The 18,666-nt window shown below is 42.7% G+C and overlaps 1 protein-coding gene across 7 annotated transcripts in view; it reads right to left on the reverse strand.

Annotated features, from left to right (window-relative positions):
• The window catches only part of CRTC1 (CREB regulated transcription coactivator 1), a 123,800-nt gene that overhangs the window by 43,343 nt on the left and 61,791 nt on the right, over positions 1–18,666 (reverse strand). For 4 of the 7 annotated variants that reach the window (XM_021008932.2, XM_021008930.2, XM_021008929.2 and 1 more), the window contains exons 2-3: positions 2,651–2,767; positions 1,073–1,120 (exon numbers count right to left, since the gene is read on the reverse strand). In XM_021008932.2, the coding sequence (XP_020864591.1) occupies positions 1,073–1,120; positions 2,651–2,767 (165 nt within the window). Of the gene's footprint in view, positions 1–1,072; positions 1,121–2,650; positions 2,768–7,671; positions 7,738–18,666 lie in introns of those variants that run through there. The other 3 variants (XM_021008931.2, XM_021008928.2, XM_078154148.1) reach the window with 2 other exon arrangements.

An 18,666-nucleotide genomic window follows, 5' to 3' on the forward strand; every position in this document is an offset into this window, starting at 1 on the left:
ATCTTAAATGGGCTACCTTCATTTGAGGCCTGGATAACACAAATCCACTCTCTTCCACCATCTCGCTTGACTTTAGGCTCTATGTGCTTTTTCAAAACTGTAGGCAAGAATCTATTTCACTAATAAAACACTGCTCCCATTTTGTAACAATAATTTAGATTTCTATTCTCCATCACAAATAAAGGTTTTGTTCTTTCTCTGCAGACCTGATCTTTTTATATTTAGCTAATTCTGACTGTGCCTCTGCCCCATCATCCCTCCTAACACACCTCTTCTGTACTTTTAATAAAGCAGAGCCCCAAAGGAACACTCCGTCCCCTCTTATTTATGTCTCTGACTGTAATGCAGCACAGTGAAGAATTTGGGAGCAGTTGGAATGCCTATGTGCTGCCCTCCCAACTCCCTACCTGCCTCTCCAGGGAAAATGTCCAGTTGCTTTTTAGGGGTTCCAGAAGGATGGGCACTCTCTGGTTTGACTTGTAAGGTCAGGATCCAGGACATTTTTTCACCGGGAGTTCACGACAAACTAGATTACAAGAGTCCCAGTTTCCTTTAAACTAAAACCACTCATTCAATCCTAGGCACAAGAGGAGCAGACATGGGAGAAAGCCTCAGGGAGAAGAGGGAAGTTGCGACTGTCACCCTGTAACTGCTGCTATATTCTTCCCAGGTTAACTAGAAGAGATTTAGTTCTTCTCCAAGACTTTTTTTTAAAAGAAAAACATGCCGACATGGTGCACATGCTTAGATGCTGTCTGATTAAACCACGGGCTAAAACAGCTCAGAAAGAGCTGCTGCTGTCCATCAAGGAAGCAGGGACTGTGGGACAGACTACCATTAGGTCCAAAGAGTCTATCAACTAAACAATATGCATTTTTCAAAATTGGGATGCGGAGCAAATCCATTTTCATTTGACAGACCAGAACAACTCTTTGGGAGCTGTAAGGGTGCGTCAACCAAACAGGGCGCATACCAAGAGAGAGAGAACAGGGAGTGTCCAAATACGTATCTGCTCAGGGAATCTCAAGCCAGTCCCAAATACGTATTGGCACCAGCCTCAATACACGTTTACCAAAGAGACAGGAGCTGCTCCCAAGGTCTCTCCAAGAATTCCGCTGCGCTGCAAATGCAAAGAACCGAAACATTCAGAGATCCCACTCATCCACCCTCCTCCCCACTTTGGGCACACCCAAGGACCTGTATCCCTGCCCCTCCCCACCTGCTAATCACTGCACACAGCTTTTCCCAACCCTTTGGCTATGGCTCACAAGGGGAAGGTAGCCAACCCCCTGCAAAAGAGATAACTGTGTGGCACCATGGATGCCCTAGCAGAAAGCCTCAACCCGGGGTTTCTGGCCAGGCAACATTCAGTAGTTTTATAAAAATGCTTGCTTTCTCAGGGAACGAAATGGTGACTGGCAAGAAGAACGCTAAGAAGCACAGTAAAAGTCAGGAAGGAAATTTGCTGGGGTAAGGGATAGGTAGGAAGGGAAATCAAGAAAAATCATTTTAAGGAAATCAAAATGATTTAATTCAAATGCATACAGCAGAGTGAAAACATCAACATATATAAGTAAATGATTATGCACATGAAGTTACCCGGGGGTGAGGAATGAGGGGAAACAGGTCATTTGGAACTAGATCAAGAGCTCCTCATGGGGAAAAGGCTGAGAGTTTCTGAGCTGGGCCTTATCCACAGCTTTCTGCTTAGCCTGTTACTATGGACTGCTAACTCTGAAGACCCAAAGACCCAGACTGTATATGCTGAAACCATTTTTCAGCAATGAAAAAGGTATGGCTCATAAAAGGAACAGCTTATTTTCTAATTAGTCATGCCTCTGTCCAAGCACAGCCCAAAACGTTCTCAAACAGGACCCCAGGCCGAGGCCCAGTTTTCACACTAGTCCCCCAACACATACATCACCTCCATCTACAAGTCAGTAAAAGAAGGAATGAGTGAGACCCAGGTTGCTGGATCTGAAAACAGGCTCCTCCTTTGTTTTGGTGAATGGAATTTATCTTTAATTATCTCTAACACAGACAGCAAGGTGCTAGAACATGCTCTGTAGAATAATTTGTTAGGGCAATGACATCTTAGTAACAAGAGACTTCACTAGAGGGAGCTGCCAAGAAATATTTGCAGAGAAGTGGGGTCAGGCTGCTGGGTGTTTCTGCTGAGAATTACAGGGCTTGTGGATTAGTCAAGAAAAAAGAAGCCAAGTTCCAAAGTCCCCAAACAGTTACTGCTGCTGGTAGAAGCTGACCAACAGGTGTAGTGGCTGCTGAAACACTCTTGTTCAAATAGCATTCTCACCATGGATTCTGTTGACAGGGGAAAGACCCGAGGAGGATCCAGGGAGTCTTAGCCAGAGCAGAGACAGCCTCTGCCTGGCCGCACTCTTTTTCCTCCTGTCCCCCAAGAAGGAGGCTTTGGCAATCATCTGGAGACCCCCGAAGCCTAAAGTGTCTCTTAGTGCACACCATTTGATACAGACACATAACAGATTGGCACTGCTCACCAGACAGCAGTCAACCTGGGTTAAGGAGGCTATCAATGGGCAAGGGGTCGACTTTTCCAGTCCCTTGGTGGAGTGGAGTTGAGAGCAGAGGCTAACTCCCTCAAATAGCAGAAGCAGGAAAGGACACTCACCTGGAAGGGCAAGTCCATGGAGCTGCTTCCAATCTGATTCACATTGGGCAGGGACCCTCCATAGTACTGGCCTCGGCTCTGTCCCAGCTGGAGATACTGTGTTTTCTGTAACTGTAACTAAAAGGAAGAAACACACTGCAGCTGCAACAAACAGCAAAAGGGCTCAAGTCCCCAAACACACCCCAGATAAAATGTAAGATTTAAAAAAAAACAGTCAACTTAACCTGACTGGAAAGGCCGTTTAAAAAACAAACAAACATGCTACAACTAAGGGGCAGCATCCTGAAAGGAGGAGAAAAGTAGGTGGCAAAACCTCTGGGTTCTGATCCTGGCTCTGTCACTGGTTCACAGGGGGCTCCTGGCCCCTTTGGGGGGCTCAGTCTCCTCCTTTGTAAAATGGGGCTGGATGAGATGGTCCCCAAAGTCCCGCCCACTCTTCAGTTTATCTTCCCAAGTCCCCTCCACCTCTGATGCTCATTCTAAGCTCAAAGGCTCCTGCTAGATTTGACATCTTATGTTCTATCTATTAAGTTCCCTGATGGCTCTTACACTCTATGAGTCTAATTCATTAAACTGGTTCAGTTACTGGACTGACTATTTACATGATGATAAATATGGGGTGCAAGCAAGGGAGATATTCTTGAGACCTTTTAGTCCAAATTCACATATCCTAGCTTTGCAGTTCCTCCTGAGACCGCTTAAATTTCAATATCCTAAAAAATGGCGCTCTCTTTCATCTCGTTGCAGAAATCGAATGTAAAGGTTAGAAGCAAACTGAGGACAGAGGTAGCAACTGTTAGTCTCAGGCAGGACAGAAAATGCCAAGGGCTAGATCCCCATATGTACACCACCCTGTAAGAGCATGGCCTCCTTTGTATAACATGGATATTGTTGAATGGATGCAAGATGCAAGCAAGGACTATTACAAAGAAGGCCCTTCAGCCTCAGGGAGCCATTTCTTCCCACTGCCAAAGGCAGATACAACAGAACAAGGCAAAATCTGATTTTTCATCAAAATCCCTTTGATACAGGAGAAACAATCTCTTTAATGACAGCCTAAGTCAAGCTTCCCTGACAGAAGTCCAAAGACAGAGGAGACATTTTGCTTGAAAGCACTGCATATCTCTTAAAAAGCACACACACAATACACAAACCTGTGTCCTGTGTACATGGCCATGCAGATTAATGTATATTAATCAGACCAAAAGACATTTCTAAGGCAATCTCCCTGCCCCCTCTAAACATTTCCCCACCCCTCCATTCAATAAGGAATGGACTCTTCACTTAATTTCCATCTCTCTCACTTGTTGTCAAGTCACATTCACTCTTCTTGAACCCCAAGAACATCATGCCCTCCCCTTGCAGCATGTAGCACGCTCTCCTTTCAGGTCAGGCTCCTCACTACTCAGCCATCACGGCTCTCCTTGCCAGTCCAGAGATGCTGCTTCCCAGCCACCCAGCTTACAGTACCTTAGAGATCTTTCTGGGAGTTACTTATATACCAGTCTACCCAAGAAACATGGTTGCATGGCTACTGGAAGGAAATGCAGAGTATTCTAGTCAAAGTCCCACCTTAAGCCTGAATGTCCCTCTAGAGCCCATGACAATGATGAAGCTTCTATCGGAGTATTTCTAAAGACAGGTCATTTATTACCTATCAAGACAATCCCTTCCATTACAGGGCTGCTGTAACGTAATTAGAAGCTGCTCCTAATGGAAAGCCCCAATCTGCCTCTCTGTGCCTGTTCTTCATTGACTTAGTTCTGGGGTCTGAGACCACAGAGCCCAAGCCAAATCCTTCCTCTAAACAACAGACCTCCAGGTATTTGAAGACAGGGATCACATTCTTCCTGCCTACTCCCCAAGTTTTCTTTTCCAGCCTAAGAATCCACTCAATTTATCTTTGTACGTTTTTAGTAACTTATGGATAGGTGGTCATTCTGGTCACCCCCCAGCTGGTCAATAACTCTTCATCAGAATTAAAGGGTTTATTTCTTTTTTTTTTCCTCTACTTTCTCAGCCTCTAGCAGGGCACTCAGAGATGGGCAGTGATCAGTCTTTCATAGTCAGAACGTTCAATTCTTGGACACTATGCAGATTTGGTTGCTAAGGCACAACACTGTGTATATCAACAAAACTGTCTCAATTTCCCTCACAAACAGATGCTGCCAGTGCACTCGGCGTGCAGCCTCAGGCTGCTCACAAACAAGGCTCAAAAACAGTCTCCTTTAAAAATGAGGCATTTCAATCACTGGTGGCCTGCACTGGTCTAACTCCACCAGACCTCTCTTGTTGACTTCCTTAAGGACTTGGGAACCATTGTGGGCAGAAAGTAGACCTTCTCTAAGCTTAGCTGCTGATGTAAACATGAGATCTGAATGACATCAGGATGTTTGCAAAGTCCCAAGCACTCTTGTGAGGTAGGTAGTACATGGATTATGATCACAATTTTACAGATGAAGAAACAGAGGCTTGGGGAGATAAAGTGAATTGCTCATGATCACAAAGCTACTAAGTGTTTGAGGGAGTATGCAAATCTGGAGTCAACATACTACTGGAGGAACTCAATCATATCAATATTGACATTCTCACTATAAATAAAACCAGCAGATATAAGGAAGTCAAAGCTATATGGAAGGATGGTTCACAAGTTCCCCTTGGAAAGGTTAAATAAAGGAGCTAGTGGAGCTGGTTTTATTGTGATCAGAGCCAACCAGAAACATAATTTCTCAAGCTATTTGGTCATCTTACATTGCAGTACTCATGGGGAATATAAGAAAAAGGCCACCGCTGGCACCACGACCACCATCACTATCATTACCCACCACCATCACTACCATCACCCACCACCACCATGCAGCTTATTTATCAAGAGGATACAAAAAGATAAGATAAAAAGGCAGAAAAGTTCTAGGAAGAACTCTAAAAGGCTCTCCAAATTATATTAACATATACTTTAATATTCAGTGATTTTCATGCAAAGGTAGGCATGGGAAGGACAACAAAAAAAGTAAAAAAAATATGAAAGGAGCCAAATAACTATAGCCTACAAGAAGCCCCACACTTATACATTAAGAATATTTTCTTCAAAAAGAGAATCAGGAGGCGTTAGACATAGCAAACAGCAAATAATAACATCACAAAATCTATCTTAAAGGACAAGAAATGGCTGGTTACTGGTATGGAAAGTGATTTCTGATTCAGCTGTATGTATACAGTCAGACCATCAACTTGTTAGAGAAAAGATAAAAATCAATACCAAATTAGACAAATAAAAAAGAGAGGATGTGATGTGAAAACAAAACAATGCTGGCCTTCTTGGCAAGATGGCTGCCTAAATAGGAGGCAGACCGCAAGCTCCCACATACCTACTACAACAAAAACCTGAAACTCGCAGCAGGATGAATAATGATCAAGAAATGCAGAGAGAAACTACAATAAGTGATTTCTTCCACTCCTGAACTACACAGAAGTCAACCAGAAGCCCAGAGGCAAGAGGATCACCAGCAAAGAAGCAATGCACAGGCAACCAAATCTGTAGCCTCCCACAGTGGGCACACAGGCCAGAAACAGAGCTCTGTGGTCAGTGACAGAAGAGGAGAAGGACTCCAAGAGAAAGCCCCAGGGTGTTCAGAAAGCTCCGTATTAGTCAAAAAGCTCAAGGGTGGGGGATTTGGAAGCCCCTGATCCAATGCTCAGACCACGTCATCTCGAATCAAGAGCTAGCATCCTGCCTTTTTTTTCCCCTTCACTTAATAGTATTTTGGTTTTTTCCAATTATATGTAAAGATAGTTTTCAACATTCATTTTTATAAGATTTTGAGTTCCAAATTTTTCTCCTTCTTTCCTCTTCTCCCTTCTCCCCTCCCCAAGACAGCAAGCAATCTGAATACAGGTTATACATGTACAATCATGCTAAATATATTTCCACATTAGTCATGTTGTGAAAGAAGAATCAGAACAAAAGGGGAAAACCATGAGAAAGAAAAAAACAAAAAAGTGAAAATAGTATGCTTCAATCTGCATTCAGACTCCATAGTTCTTTCTCTGGATGTGAATAGCATTTTCCGTTATGAGTCTTTAGGAATTGTCTTGGAGCACAGTATTGTTGAGAAGAGCTAAGTCTATCACAGTTGATCATCACACAACATGGCTGTTACTGTGTATAATGTTCTCCAGGTTCTGTTCACTTCACTCAGAATCAGCTCATGCAAGTCTTTCCAGGTTGTTCTGAAATCTGCCTGCTCATCATTTCTGGGAGCATTACATTCATATACCACAATTTGTTTAGCCATTCCCCAATTGATGGGCACCCCTTCAATTTCCAATTCTTTGCCACCACAAAAAAAAAGAGCTGCTATAAATATTTTTGTACATAGCATTCTGCCTTTAGAGAAACCTGTAGAGGGCTCTGAACTTCCATGGGGTCTAATCCCAGGGAGACAAAGGTCAGCACCGAAACCCAGGTGAGCTACGGCAAAATAAAGTAAGGGCAGCCATCCCTCTCAAAGTGCAGCATAAGGTAGAACCTGGCACTGGCATGAAGTCCCAATTCAGAAAATAAAGCTGGAGAGACAAGTAAAACCAAAGACAAACCAACAGCAAAATTATTGTAGATCCAGAGGACCCCAAAAGAAGGAAGAGAACAATAGTAAGCAGAGACTTACAAGGAAAAATGGATTTTCTACAAGGACTACATTGAATACCTAGAAGAAATAAAGCAAGAGATTAAAAAAGAAATAAAAAGCTTTGGATGAACTGCTATCAGGAATCTTACATTTTCTTCTGTTGGTTTTTTTTTTTAAATTTTGCTTTTGATTTAATGACTTCCTCTCTCCCAGAATCACTGATTTCTTTTTGGTCAATTCTAACAATAATCCCTGTTTAGAAATTCTATTACTTAGGTAAAGTTTACCACTTCCTCTTCAAAGCTACTTATTTTTCCCATTCCTTCATTGTCATACCTTGCCTGAAACCAAATGCAGGACAACTTATTCTTAACCTCCCCCCCCCCCACCCACCTTATTCATCAGACTTGGCTCTCGATGACTTCTGGTTCCACCAAAAGATGAAGATTTATCAGCCCTGAAGAAAAACCTACTGCCATAGTGGAAGAAGCAGCGGGTCTAGAGGAAGAAGAACAAACTCCATTGACTCCTTACAGTCTCCAGGATCAAATAGGAAGTCTTTTGTTTGGCTTTGAAAGAAGGGGCTGGCCCCCCTCCTACCTTTCCAGTCTTCTTACACCTTACTCCCCTCCACATACTCTGTCATTCAATGACACCGGACTGACCTCTTTGCTGTTCTATGAACAAGGCATTCCTTCTCCTTCTCCTCCATTCTCCACACATTTTCACTGGCTATTCCCCATGCCTGGAATCCTTCCTCTCATAGTCTCCGCTTCCTGGCTTCTCTATCTTTCTTTAAGTCTCAGCTAAAATCCCACTTTCTGCAAGAAGCCTTTCTCCATCCTCCTGAACACTAATACCTTTCCTCCACTGATTATCTCCAATTTATCCTGTACATCTTATTTTTAAGTTGTTTGCATGCTGTCTCCCCCATTATACTGTGAGCTCCTTTAGGGTAGGGACTGGTCTTTTTTTTCTCTCTTTGTATCCTCATGGTTTAACACAGTGCCGGGAACATAGCAGGTACTTAATAATTACTTGGTGACTTGTCTCTAGTTTGGCCTTATGTGAACCAAACAGCACAAAATAAAGGATGACTGCTTCCAGCAATGGTCAGTCTGCCTCTTTTGCACAAGCTCCCAAAGCCCTTCAACACATCTGTAATCAACTGGGACATCCCCCTTCTATTACCTCAAGTCTTCTCCAGGTGAAATATCTTTCAACTGATTCACATACAGTCCCCTCCCAATCTTGGAGACTGACTTTGCAGGTCATTTGGGTTGTTGATTTTCCTTCTAAAAACCGATATTCAGAACCAAAAATAATATTACCGATGGAGCCTGTCAGGTCAGAGAGGATCAGATCAAGCGCTAGCATTCTTTTTTTTTTTCTTCACTTAATAGTAGTTTATTTTTTCCAATTATATGTAAAGATAGTTTTCAACATTTGTTCTTATAAGATTTTGAGTTCCAAATTTTTTTCCCTCTTTCCCCTCCTCCCCTCTCCCCTCCCCGGGACAGCAAGCAATCTGAATACAGGTTATACAATCATACTTTTGGAGCTCCAATGTACAGAAATCATGTATCAAGTTAAAATAATGTGCCGTGATCAAAACAAAATACTTTCAAACAAAACCGGTAAATGTCATCATACCCAAATATCCAAGAATCAGAGATCACAAAATTTGAAAAATTTTAATATTAATCTTTTAATTTAATTTTAATTAATTTAATATTATCTCAAAAACACTTTAGTGTTCAAAATGTCATCCTGAGTCATCAGCATTCAGTAATTAAGACTGACTTAAGTCAGTACTTTTCCTTTACTACTACACCAACTTGGGAAGCAAGGTAGACTATATAAAGCACTAAAATGGAAATCAGAAGATCTGAGTCTTAGCCCTAGCTTTGTCTCTTACATGCTGTATGGCCCTGAGTCTCTGGTTCCTTCCTGTAAAATGAAGGCATCAAATCACCTCTAAGGTCACATCCAGCTCTAAACCTATTTCTTCTCACCTGTGACATTCCATCCCACCAACCATGCCATTCTGCTTTATAAATACATTTTTATCTTTTTTTACGTCAACAAAATTTCTTCCAATCTCCCTCCAAGAGAGCCACCCTAAATAACAAATTATATTTAAAAAAAAAACCAACACACTGAAAAACTCTGAAAATATGTGCCAATGTACCATAGCATGGACCTCTCAGCTCTGCAAAAGGGGGGTGTCTTCTCATATTTCCCCTTTGGGGCCAGGCTTGTTCTTTATAATTTTTCAATATTTACCTCTGATTGTTTTGTAGTAGGTCATTCCATTTAACATTGTTGCAACCACTGTGTAAGTTGCTTTCTTGGTTCTACTTATTCTACTCTGCATCAAATTCTATAAATCTTTCCATGTTTCTCTGTAGTCATTGCATTTGTCATTTCTTATAGCAATTTATGTTGAACTCAAATAGGAACCAATTCCTACAGGCCACATACTGACTTAGAAAACTACAAATTAGTATTATATGTGTTATATAGTATTTTTTTTTGTTCTGTTAAACATTTCCCAATTACCTTTTAATATGGCTCCTGGTGGAGTTTGACATCTCTGTCTCATGGCACAATAACATTCTATGACACTCACGTACCACAATTTGTTTAGCCATTTCCTAACTGATGGTCACCTTCTTTGTTTTCAATTCTCTGCTACCTCAAAAAGTGTCATCATAAACATTTTGGTACATATGGAGCTTTTCTTTTTGTCAATGATCTCCTTGGGACATATGCCTAGCAATGGAATCTTTGCATCAAAAGATATGGTGGACATCTTAGCAAATTTCCAAATTGCTTTCCAGAATGGTTAAACCAATTCACAACTTCACTAACAATGCATTAGTGTGGTCTGTCTGACATCCTTTTTAAGGACCCTTCTAACTCTAACATTCTATATTCTATATTCTATGTTCTGAGATCTTTCTTAGCTCTGACAATCTATGTTGCAAAGTTTCCTCCAGGAGGCAGCTAGGTGGTGCAGTGGATAGAGCACCAGCCCTGGAGATAGGAGGGCCTGAGTTCAAATCTGGCCTCAGACACATAACACTTACTAGCTGTGTGACTTGGGGCAAGTCACTTAACCCCAAGTGCCTCACCCAAAAAAAAAAAAAAGAAAAAAGAAAAAGAAAAGTTTCCTCCAGCTCTAATGTTTTATGTTCTATGATGGAAGGCACCTTAAACATTCTAGTCCTAAAGTCATTTCCATTTCAAATGAATTCAATTAAACAAGCATTTATTACATATGTGCTTATTACATGCAAGTCACTTTGTTAGGTGCTTGGGATACAAAGACAAACAATGAAAAATCATCCCGGCCTTCAAGAATTCACAAGAGACACGACACGCTAACAGTTAAGTACATACAAAATAATCCGAGGAGAGGAACAGCCCTGCGTCTTCTATGCTCCTCTGGCTCCAACCGTTTACATTTCACAGTTCTTTCAAACTCTAATCTTCTCTATCTCAAAGTTCCTCTCAACTCTGACATACTATGTTCTAAGTTCCCCTCCAGCTCTGACATTGTATGCTTTAAGGACCCTCCGGGCTCTGACCTTTTTTCAAAAGTCTCTCCCACCTCTGATATCTTACATTCAAAGGTGCCTTTACAGCTCTATTGTTCTATTGTTCTAAGAGTTCTCCCAGCTGACACTCTTTGTTCTAAGGCCCTTTTCAGCTCTGTAAAGTTTATAACACTATGGTTCTCCTCCAGCATTGATGTTCATAATTTATACGGTTCCTTCTCCCTCCCCCCAACTCCCTCTGTGCTCTAAGGTCCCTTCCAGCTCAGACATCCTACATTATGAAGTCCCTTCCAGCTGGGATGCTTTGTTTTTGAGATTCCTTCCAGGTCTAAAAACTCTATGGCATTATGGTTTGCAGAAGCATTTTGTATAGCTTAGCTCCTCCTAATATTTCCACTCATGAATTATCCTGGGGGTTTTTCTCTGCATGAAGGTATTAAAAGAGCATTTCCACCTGGCCATTACAAGTCCACCACTTCATTCCCCTCCCAGCCCTGTTCTTGACCTCTGGACTTCAAAACCATGCTTCTACTGCTGTCTCATCCTGGAACTTTCCTCAGCACCCTGGAGTGTCTGACCACCCTTGCAGCCTGCTCATCATAGAATATTCCGTCACAAGGCCTACCCCTCTTCTCCCTTTGGGGAGTTCCTCCTTGAGCCTCTATTTTGTAAAGGGGCCCAGGCCAGGCTGCCTTCATCCCCCTCCTGGCTCTGTTCTTGACCTAGACTTCAAAATCCTGCCTCCTCACTGTGTCCCTTCAGTGCCCCCCCAACCCCTATCTTTTAAGTTCCTTTTTGTGTTACTGTCTCCCACTAGAATAGGAGCTCCTTGAGGGCAGAGATTGTTTTTCTTTTAGCCTGATTTTGTATCACCAGCATTTAGCTCAGCACCCAGTCTTTTAGCCTGATTTTGTATCACCAGCATTTAGCTCAGCACCCAGCACACAGTAAACACTTAATGCCTCCTTTTTCCTTCCCTTCCAAACACTTTTCTCCAACCAAGTCAGGGCCTGCTCCCTAAGGTCCCTAAGGTCATCAAGCATGGCAGCATTATCTATCCGCTCTTCCCCACTCCACTCTGTATGACTTTGTATGGACTGTTGTCATTGTTTGTCCCTCTTTCTTAAAGAGGACCATGATATCAGGAAGATGATGCCATGACTTACAAGTGAATTGGATTGAAGTGAGGGAGGGCTGTGCAAAGTCACCAGCCTCACCTTCTCCTCGTCCATCTAGGTCCAGTGGCCAGACATAGATCAGAATGACTGAAGATGGCCCCCACTTTGTACGGAGAATACCATTTAAAGGGTCAGAAGTCAATGCAGTTCAAGACTTTGTTCCACTATGTTGACTGCCATGCTCCTGTGTCCTAGCAGAAAATTAGGTTTTCAATCAAGAGCCATGGAATTGGCTTCCTATTTCAATCTCTAAAATGACCACCCCAAAAGCATTTGGACTCTGGGGTCAAAGATTATACAGAAGGGGAGAAAGAGAGACATTGCTAAGCTGTCCTATGGTTAAAAAAAAACTATCCTTGGATATCTCCAGTAAGAGAGAAGAAAAGGAAAAGGAAAGAAAAACTATAGATGCATACTCAAACAGTGGCAGAATCAGAGGATTATCTTCCTAGTGGGGTGACTGGCTAAAACGTCAATACCATGCCACTACTTGGAGCTAAGCAGAAAGCAATGAACAGATCACTAAACTGTCCATGCAACACCTCCAATTCATTATTTAACACAGTGCTTGACTGGTTAAATAGCTAGTGCTTAAGAAATACTTTTTCTTTCACCCATCCATCTATTCATTTCAGAAAGCTTTACTTTAATTCAAAGAAATTACAGAACCTCAGAGCTGGAAAGTACTTCAGAACAGAGGAAATGTACCCTGGAACATAGAAAGGAAGGAAGCTTAGAAACTTAGAAAAAAAACTAACACAACTCCTTGATTTTAGAGATGAGGACATCGAGAAGAAGCCAAAAGGAAAAGTGATTTGCCTCAGATCACACAAGCTAGTGGTAGAATTGGGGCTGACACTCAGCTGTCTGCTCCCAAAAGGCAGGGCATGGCCGTGCAGCACAGGCAGCAGTGAGCACTCTCAGCTTACAGTCAGAGGACTCATAAGAAAGCACCAGCTCTGCCACTTATTACTGTGTCACTATGTGACTCGGGGCAGGTCACTTCACCTCTCGGGGCCTCAGTTTCCTCACCTGTAAATAAAGGGGGTTTGAACTGGTTGACCTTGAAATGTCCTCCCGTTGGGTCATCCCTCACTAGGAGCTACTTTTCCAAGATGCCAGATAACTTTGGGCTCTTCCCAAACCGATAAAAGCCAGCAGATTCTCTCCATCAGGATAGTACACAGCCCTAGAGATGCCAAGGAGTCAGCTGGGTTCTCTGAGGGACTCCAGCCCTCCTCCTCCTGTGGTTGGAATCTTGTTTTTGACACTATGTATGATTATTGTCAAGTCTCTTAACTATTTCCATGGCAACATCAGCTTTGCCTTCTAATGAGATTAAAGTAAATTAATGGCAGGTTTTCTTGACTGCTGAACTCGGCCAACCAAATGTTTGGAACTTTCCTTGCTGAAGCAGTAAAGAGATGCTGCCAATGAAGGCTTCCTCACTGGTCCCCGGGGACTCACAGATTGACTCTCAGCACCACAAGGGCCCTCCAAAGCTCTCCATCCAGCCCTGGCCTGAAGCACAGACACCTTCAACAACACCCTGCCAGAAGGTCACCCTAGCTCACACTGAACACCTCTGGCAACAGGCTGCTCACCGGATGGCCCGTTCTGCTGCAGGATAGGACATTCTCTCTTTTAATGGTCTGCAGTCTGCTTCTCTGTAACATCTATCCGTTCAGCCTACTTCTGCCCATGGAGGCGGAGCACAGAAACTCCAATAGCTTCTCTCTTCTGTAATGAAATGTCACACACTTCAAGAAAGTAAACACGTATCTCAGCCTACGCTCTCTTCTCTACTCAGTGGTCCACGCACCACAAGGAGCCATCCATTCTCTGTGCCTCCCAGTGATCTTCACTGAGCACAGCTTCAAGTCTCTTCATCATTCTGCTCACTCAAGCTTGGCAACATCCCTCTGAAAGCGATGCCACAGAAAATGTACAGTGGAATGCACAGCGCTACAGGCAAAAGGGATTTGGCGCCTACCACTTCCCTAAGTACATTTCATATTCTATTGTGAGTTATTATAGTTATTTACATATACATCCCCTCTTGTAGACTCTAACTTCTTATGTAGATCTTCTATATCTATATCTCTATTTTTCTCAGTGTCCAGCACAGTGCCTTACCTATAATAAGCCATCAGTAAGGGTTTACTGAATGAATAAATGAAGAGGTCCTGCCCCCAAAGACTTGGAGGTCCTAGAGCCAGCAGGAGACAGTTGGGTTTCTTTAGGAGAGTTTTTGACTAATACACAGTTCTAGAGAATGAAGTGGGGGAAGCTATCTTGACAGGATGAGGTAGAAAGGCAGGGGAGTGGGGCTAGGGAACTGTCCCTAGAGCTGGCTACTCAGAATGGAGGTCCCAGAGGGGGGTGTAAGGACAGCAGACAAGAAGGCATCTATCTAAGGAAGGGACAGGGCGTGAAGGGAAGAGGAGACAGGAAATGCTAAGCTCAGGAGTTTTCATATGATTCAGGAGACAAATGCAAGTAACTATAGGGTTTTGAAAATGGGTGAAATACCCTAGGAACATGACTTTTGCTCTGTGTAAAATAGGACAGCAATGTACTTTGGAGTCAAGAGACCTAAATTCTAATCTGCGGCTGTTAATAACTTGCTATGTGATCTTAGGTAAGTCACTTCATCAATTAATGAACAAATATTTGTTAAGGGAATATACTATACCTACCCTAAGTTCAAGGAACTGTGCTGGATGCCAGGGATAGGAAAGAAAAACAAAACAATTCCTGACCTTAAGAAGTCTCTGTTCTATTGAGGGAAACAATATGATCAGATGCAAAATATGTAAAAAGGAAACAGAAGGTAATTCGGGGTGGCACTTGAGAGGAATGGCCCTGTAGCATCTTGAAATCAGAACACGCCTCCCTGAGCCTCCATGTCCTCTTGTGTAAGAGGGGAGTGGCACAGAGCAGTGACATACAGCTGTCATCCCTACTACAGGCAGCTGCAATGGGCAAAGCCAGTTGGGCATCCCCACTGCCAAATGGTGAGCCTCTGGAAAAGCACTCCTATGGATGGGTAAATCAGCCCAGGCCGCAAAGAGAGTAGGTGAAGGCTCTTGCCAATCAGCAGTGCGACACCCACAAATGGCTGCTATACTTCTACTTTATGTGAGCAAGGAGACTTGGCCTCAGAGAAAACATTAAATAAAGTTGAATGATGTAGTTGGACTAGATTTCCAACATCCCTTCTGCTCTGACACTTTATCTTCTATGTAACTATGGTCTTTTTGAGCTCTGACACTATGTTCTAATCCTTCTGGCTCTAATATGTACTAAAGTCCTTTTTCTCTTTTTTTTTTTCCACTTTAAAAGAAAAAAAAATTATGCCTTTTGATTTTTTACATCACCCAAACCCTCCCTTGTAACAAAGAAAACAGGTACAACAAAATCTACCAACAAAGTGACCATACCTGACAGAGCGTGCAGTGTCTTACACACTAACAGTCCTCGGTGCTCTAATAGGGCGTGACTAGTAACAGCAGATTCAGAGTCAAGGGAAGAGAGCTAGGTTCCCATCACATATGTTTGAATGTATATACACTCACATGAGATTATCTAAAAGGAAACTGAATCCAATAGCTCCAGCCTGCCCATGGAGTTCTGCAAACAGAGGCAGCTACAGGAAAAGTATCTGCTTGGCACTGAATCCCTAATAACCCTTATCCAGAGAGTAAGATTCTAGGAACTGAGAGTTTACAGCTCCCCTCCTCCTTAGCAGCTAATTGTTGCCAAATGCAAACTCAGAATAAAGGTCTTCTTCCTTCAGAGGAAACAGCCATAGCACATGGGGCCCATGATCTTAAGCCCCACCAAACTTATCAACTCTTATCAACATGGTACTTTATAGACACTCAATAGCAGGTGTACTTCTAAGGAGATCTTGAGATAGGACCCTCTAAAATCAGATGAACACAGGAAGTCCGTTTTCACAAAACTTACTAGCTTTGCAGTTTAGTTTCCACAGCCAATTTTTTTTAATGTATACGATGCTTAGATTTTCTAGCTTTTGAATAGCCTTAAAATAGGTGAGAAATTGTGAATGACATCCTAGAGAGATTCTTAGAGATAGGTTACTTATAAATAGGCCTGGATTATAGCTCCGATTCTTCCACTAACCAGTTGCATGATCTAGGGCAATGGAGTACTCTGGATCTCAGTTTCTCTATCTGTAAAACAAGTTAATCTCTAAGGTCTTTTATTAGCCTTTACATTCTACAAAATCACAGTCAGTTAGCGAGTGTCCTTTAAAGTACCTACTATGTGCTAGATGCTATTATAAGTGCTGGAAATAAAAATAGAAAATACCTGCCTTCAAGAGGCTTATATCTTAATGGGGGGAAGACAACACATAAAGGGAAGGATTGGAAGAGGTTTGGGGAAACAAAGGCACCCATCGGCAGTGGGGGTTAGAGAGACGGTAGAAAGTGCAGAGTGCAGCTCAGAAAGCAGGATCCTTCAGATGGACGGCTCCTCTGAGCTCTCACATTCACTGCTTTAGGATCTTTTTCAGCCTTAACATTCAATGTTTTAAGGTCCTTTTTTAGCTCTACCATTCATTTTTTGTAGATTCAGAGCTGGAAGGTACCTCCAAAGCCATCTTGGCCAATGCCCTGAGGCCTAGGGAAACAAAATGACACACCCTAAGTCACACAAACAGAAGAAGCCTCAGGGACAGGTCCTGAACCCACACTCTGGCTTCAGAACCAGAATCCTTGGCCACTGAACCCCACTGCCTCCTTTTGAGGGTGCCTTCAGACATAACATGCATGATTCTGTGAACCTTTGGCTTATGTTGTTCTCTAAGCAACATGCAATTCTCTTCCTGTCATCTCTACCTGTTGAAATCTCGATTTTTCCAGACCCCAAACCACTGGCACGTCCTGTGAGAAGCTTTCGCCGACCCTTAATCCTTTCTCCAGCCCCCTCCTTCAAAAGAAATCTTTCCTTCCTAGACTTTGAAAAACACTTTGTGGGTATCTCTTTATTCCTTTATATTCTGTTGTGAAACAGAGTATTTGTACACATGTCCTATCCTTGCTGAACTGGACACTCCAAGAGGGCATCCCTTTTCTCCCATTTAGAATATCCTTAAACATCTGTTGAGCTACACTGAACCTGGAGACAAGGCTTTGAACTAGACTCAGTAGCCCTGTAACTTAGTTTGAAAGAGGACAGCTAGTGACTCTTACCCCCTTTGCAATCAGTCTTCCAACTACTCTGATGGGTTATTCCAAAACACCAGAGCCAGATCTCAGGGTTAAGGCCCCAGGAATCTCCCCTAGATCCACAAACTTCTGAAAAGCAAAAGTTCTCTGGCTCAGGAAGAAAACAAAAGCAAACTGAGACATCACCAGTTTCGAGCACCCTGATTTTTCTGCTCATGAAAAGGCAATGCCAACATCAGCAAGCTCTTTATTAAGCACTTGCTATGTGCCCAGCACCATGCTGGACACTGAGGATACGAAGATACAGGGAAACCTGCACATATATGAGTGTATGCATAATTTGTCATGGAATTAAACACGAGGTAATGTGGGAATAAGGGGATGTTCAGGTAAAAGAGGAGGTGGCATTTGAATTAAGCATCACCAGGACATGGCCATTCCTTTCAAAGTGTGTTTGGAAACCAGCCTAACTCCCTTTCAGAAACTAACAGAACCAGAAGCTCGCCTGTGGCATTAGCTATGGGGAATAAATTGGTTTCTCCCTCCCCCTCTCCTATGACGGTTGTGAAAAAAGTACTTTATAAACCTTCAAGTAAGCACTGGAGAAGTGGGAGCTGCTGTTACTACTCCTAATCAAACCTGCTCCAAGTCATAATCAAGGAGCTGTCACCCTTCAGTGTAGCAGAATGGAAAGAGCCTTGGTGTAGGAAAGTCTTTGGGAAGGACCTGGAAAACCCCATCACCTCTCTAGCCTCTAAACTTTAGTCTCTTCATCTATAAAATGGGAATAATCATCCCTGCATGGAGTAAGTGGATAGGAGGAGAGCATTTTGAAAATTACAGAGTGCTATACAAATGTGAACCATTCTGAATTATGGCAGCCCTACCCACAGCTGCCCTTCTCCTCTCTGCGGTGAAGGGAGGCTTTCAGATGAAAAACAAATCTTGCCTACTTCAGCTGTGATCACAATGGCATCCTCAGAATCACAAAATCTCAGCAGTCAAACCACCCACTCATCCCCTCCCCTCAGGGGAAAATTACAAACCCCACTGAAAGAAGCCTGTTGGTTTTTGGTTTTGTTTTTCTTTTTATTATTCTCTAGATATGTAAATGGTAACATCATATCAGGCAGCTGCACAAGGTAGACCAGACCATTTGCTAATGAAGAGTGGGGATAACACAGCAACATGGGCTCTTAGAGTAGAAAAGGACCCTGGCATGTAGAAAATCTGAGCTAGAGGACTCCGAATATAGAACGTGAAAGTTGGAAAGGGCCTCAGAGGTCAAGCTCCACCCTCTCATTTATGAGAGAGGTGAGGAAAATGGGACTTGTGGAGGTTAAGGAAGAGCAAGAGGTCTAAAGATGACCAAGCCAGAACTCAAAAGCTCTGCCATTTGAAAAATGCAAATAGGACAACATTTCCAAGTTCCTGTCGGCTGAGCTCTCT

The sequence above is a fragment of the Phascolarctos cinereus genome, unplaced genomic scaffold (genome assembly GCF_003287225.1).
Source record: "Phascolarctos cinereus isolate Bilbo 61053 unplaced genomic scaffold, phaCin_HiC Scaffold_4;HRSCAF=312, whole genome shotgun sequence".
In the NCBI taxonomy this organism is placed as follows: Eukaryota; Metazoa; Chordata; class Mammalia; order Diprotodontia; family Phascolarctidae; genus Phascolarctos; species Phascolarctos cinereus.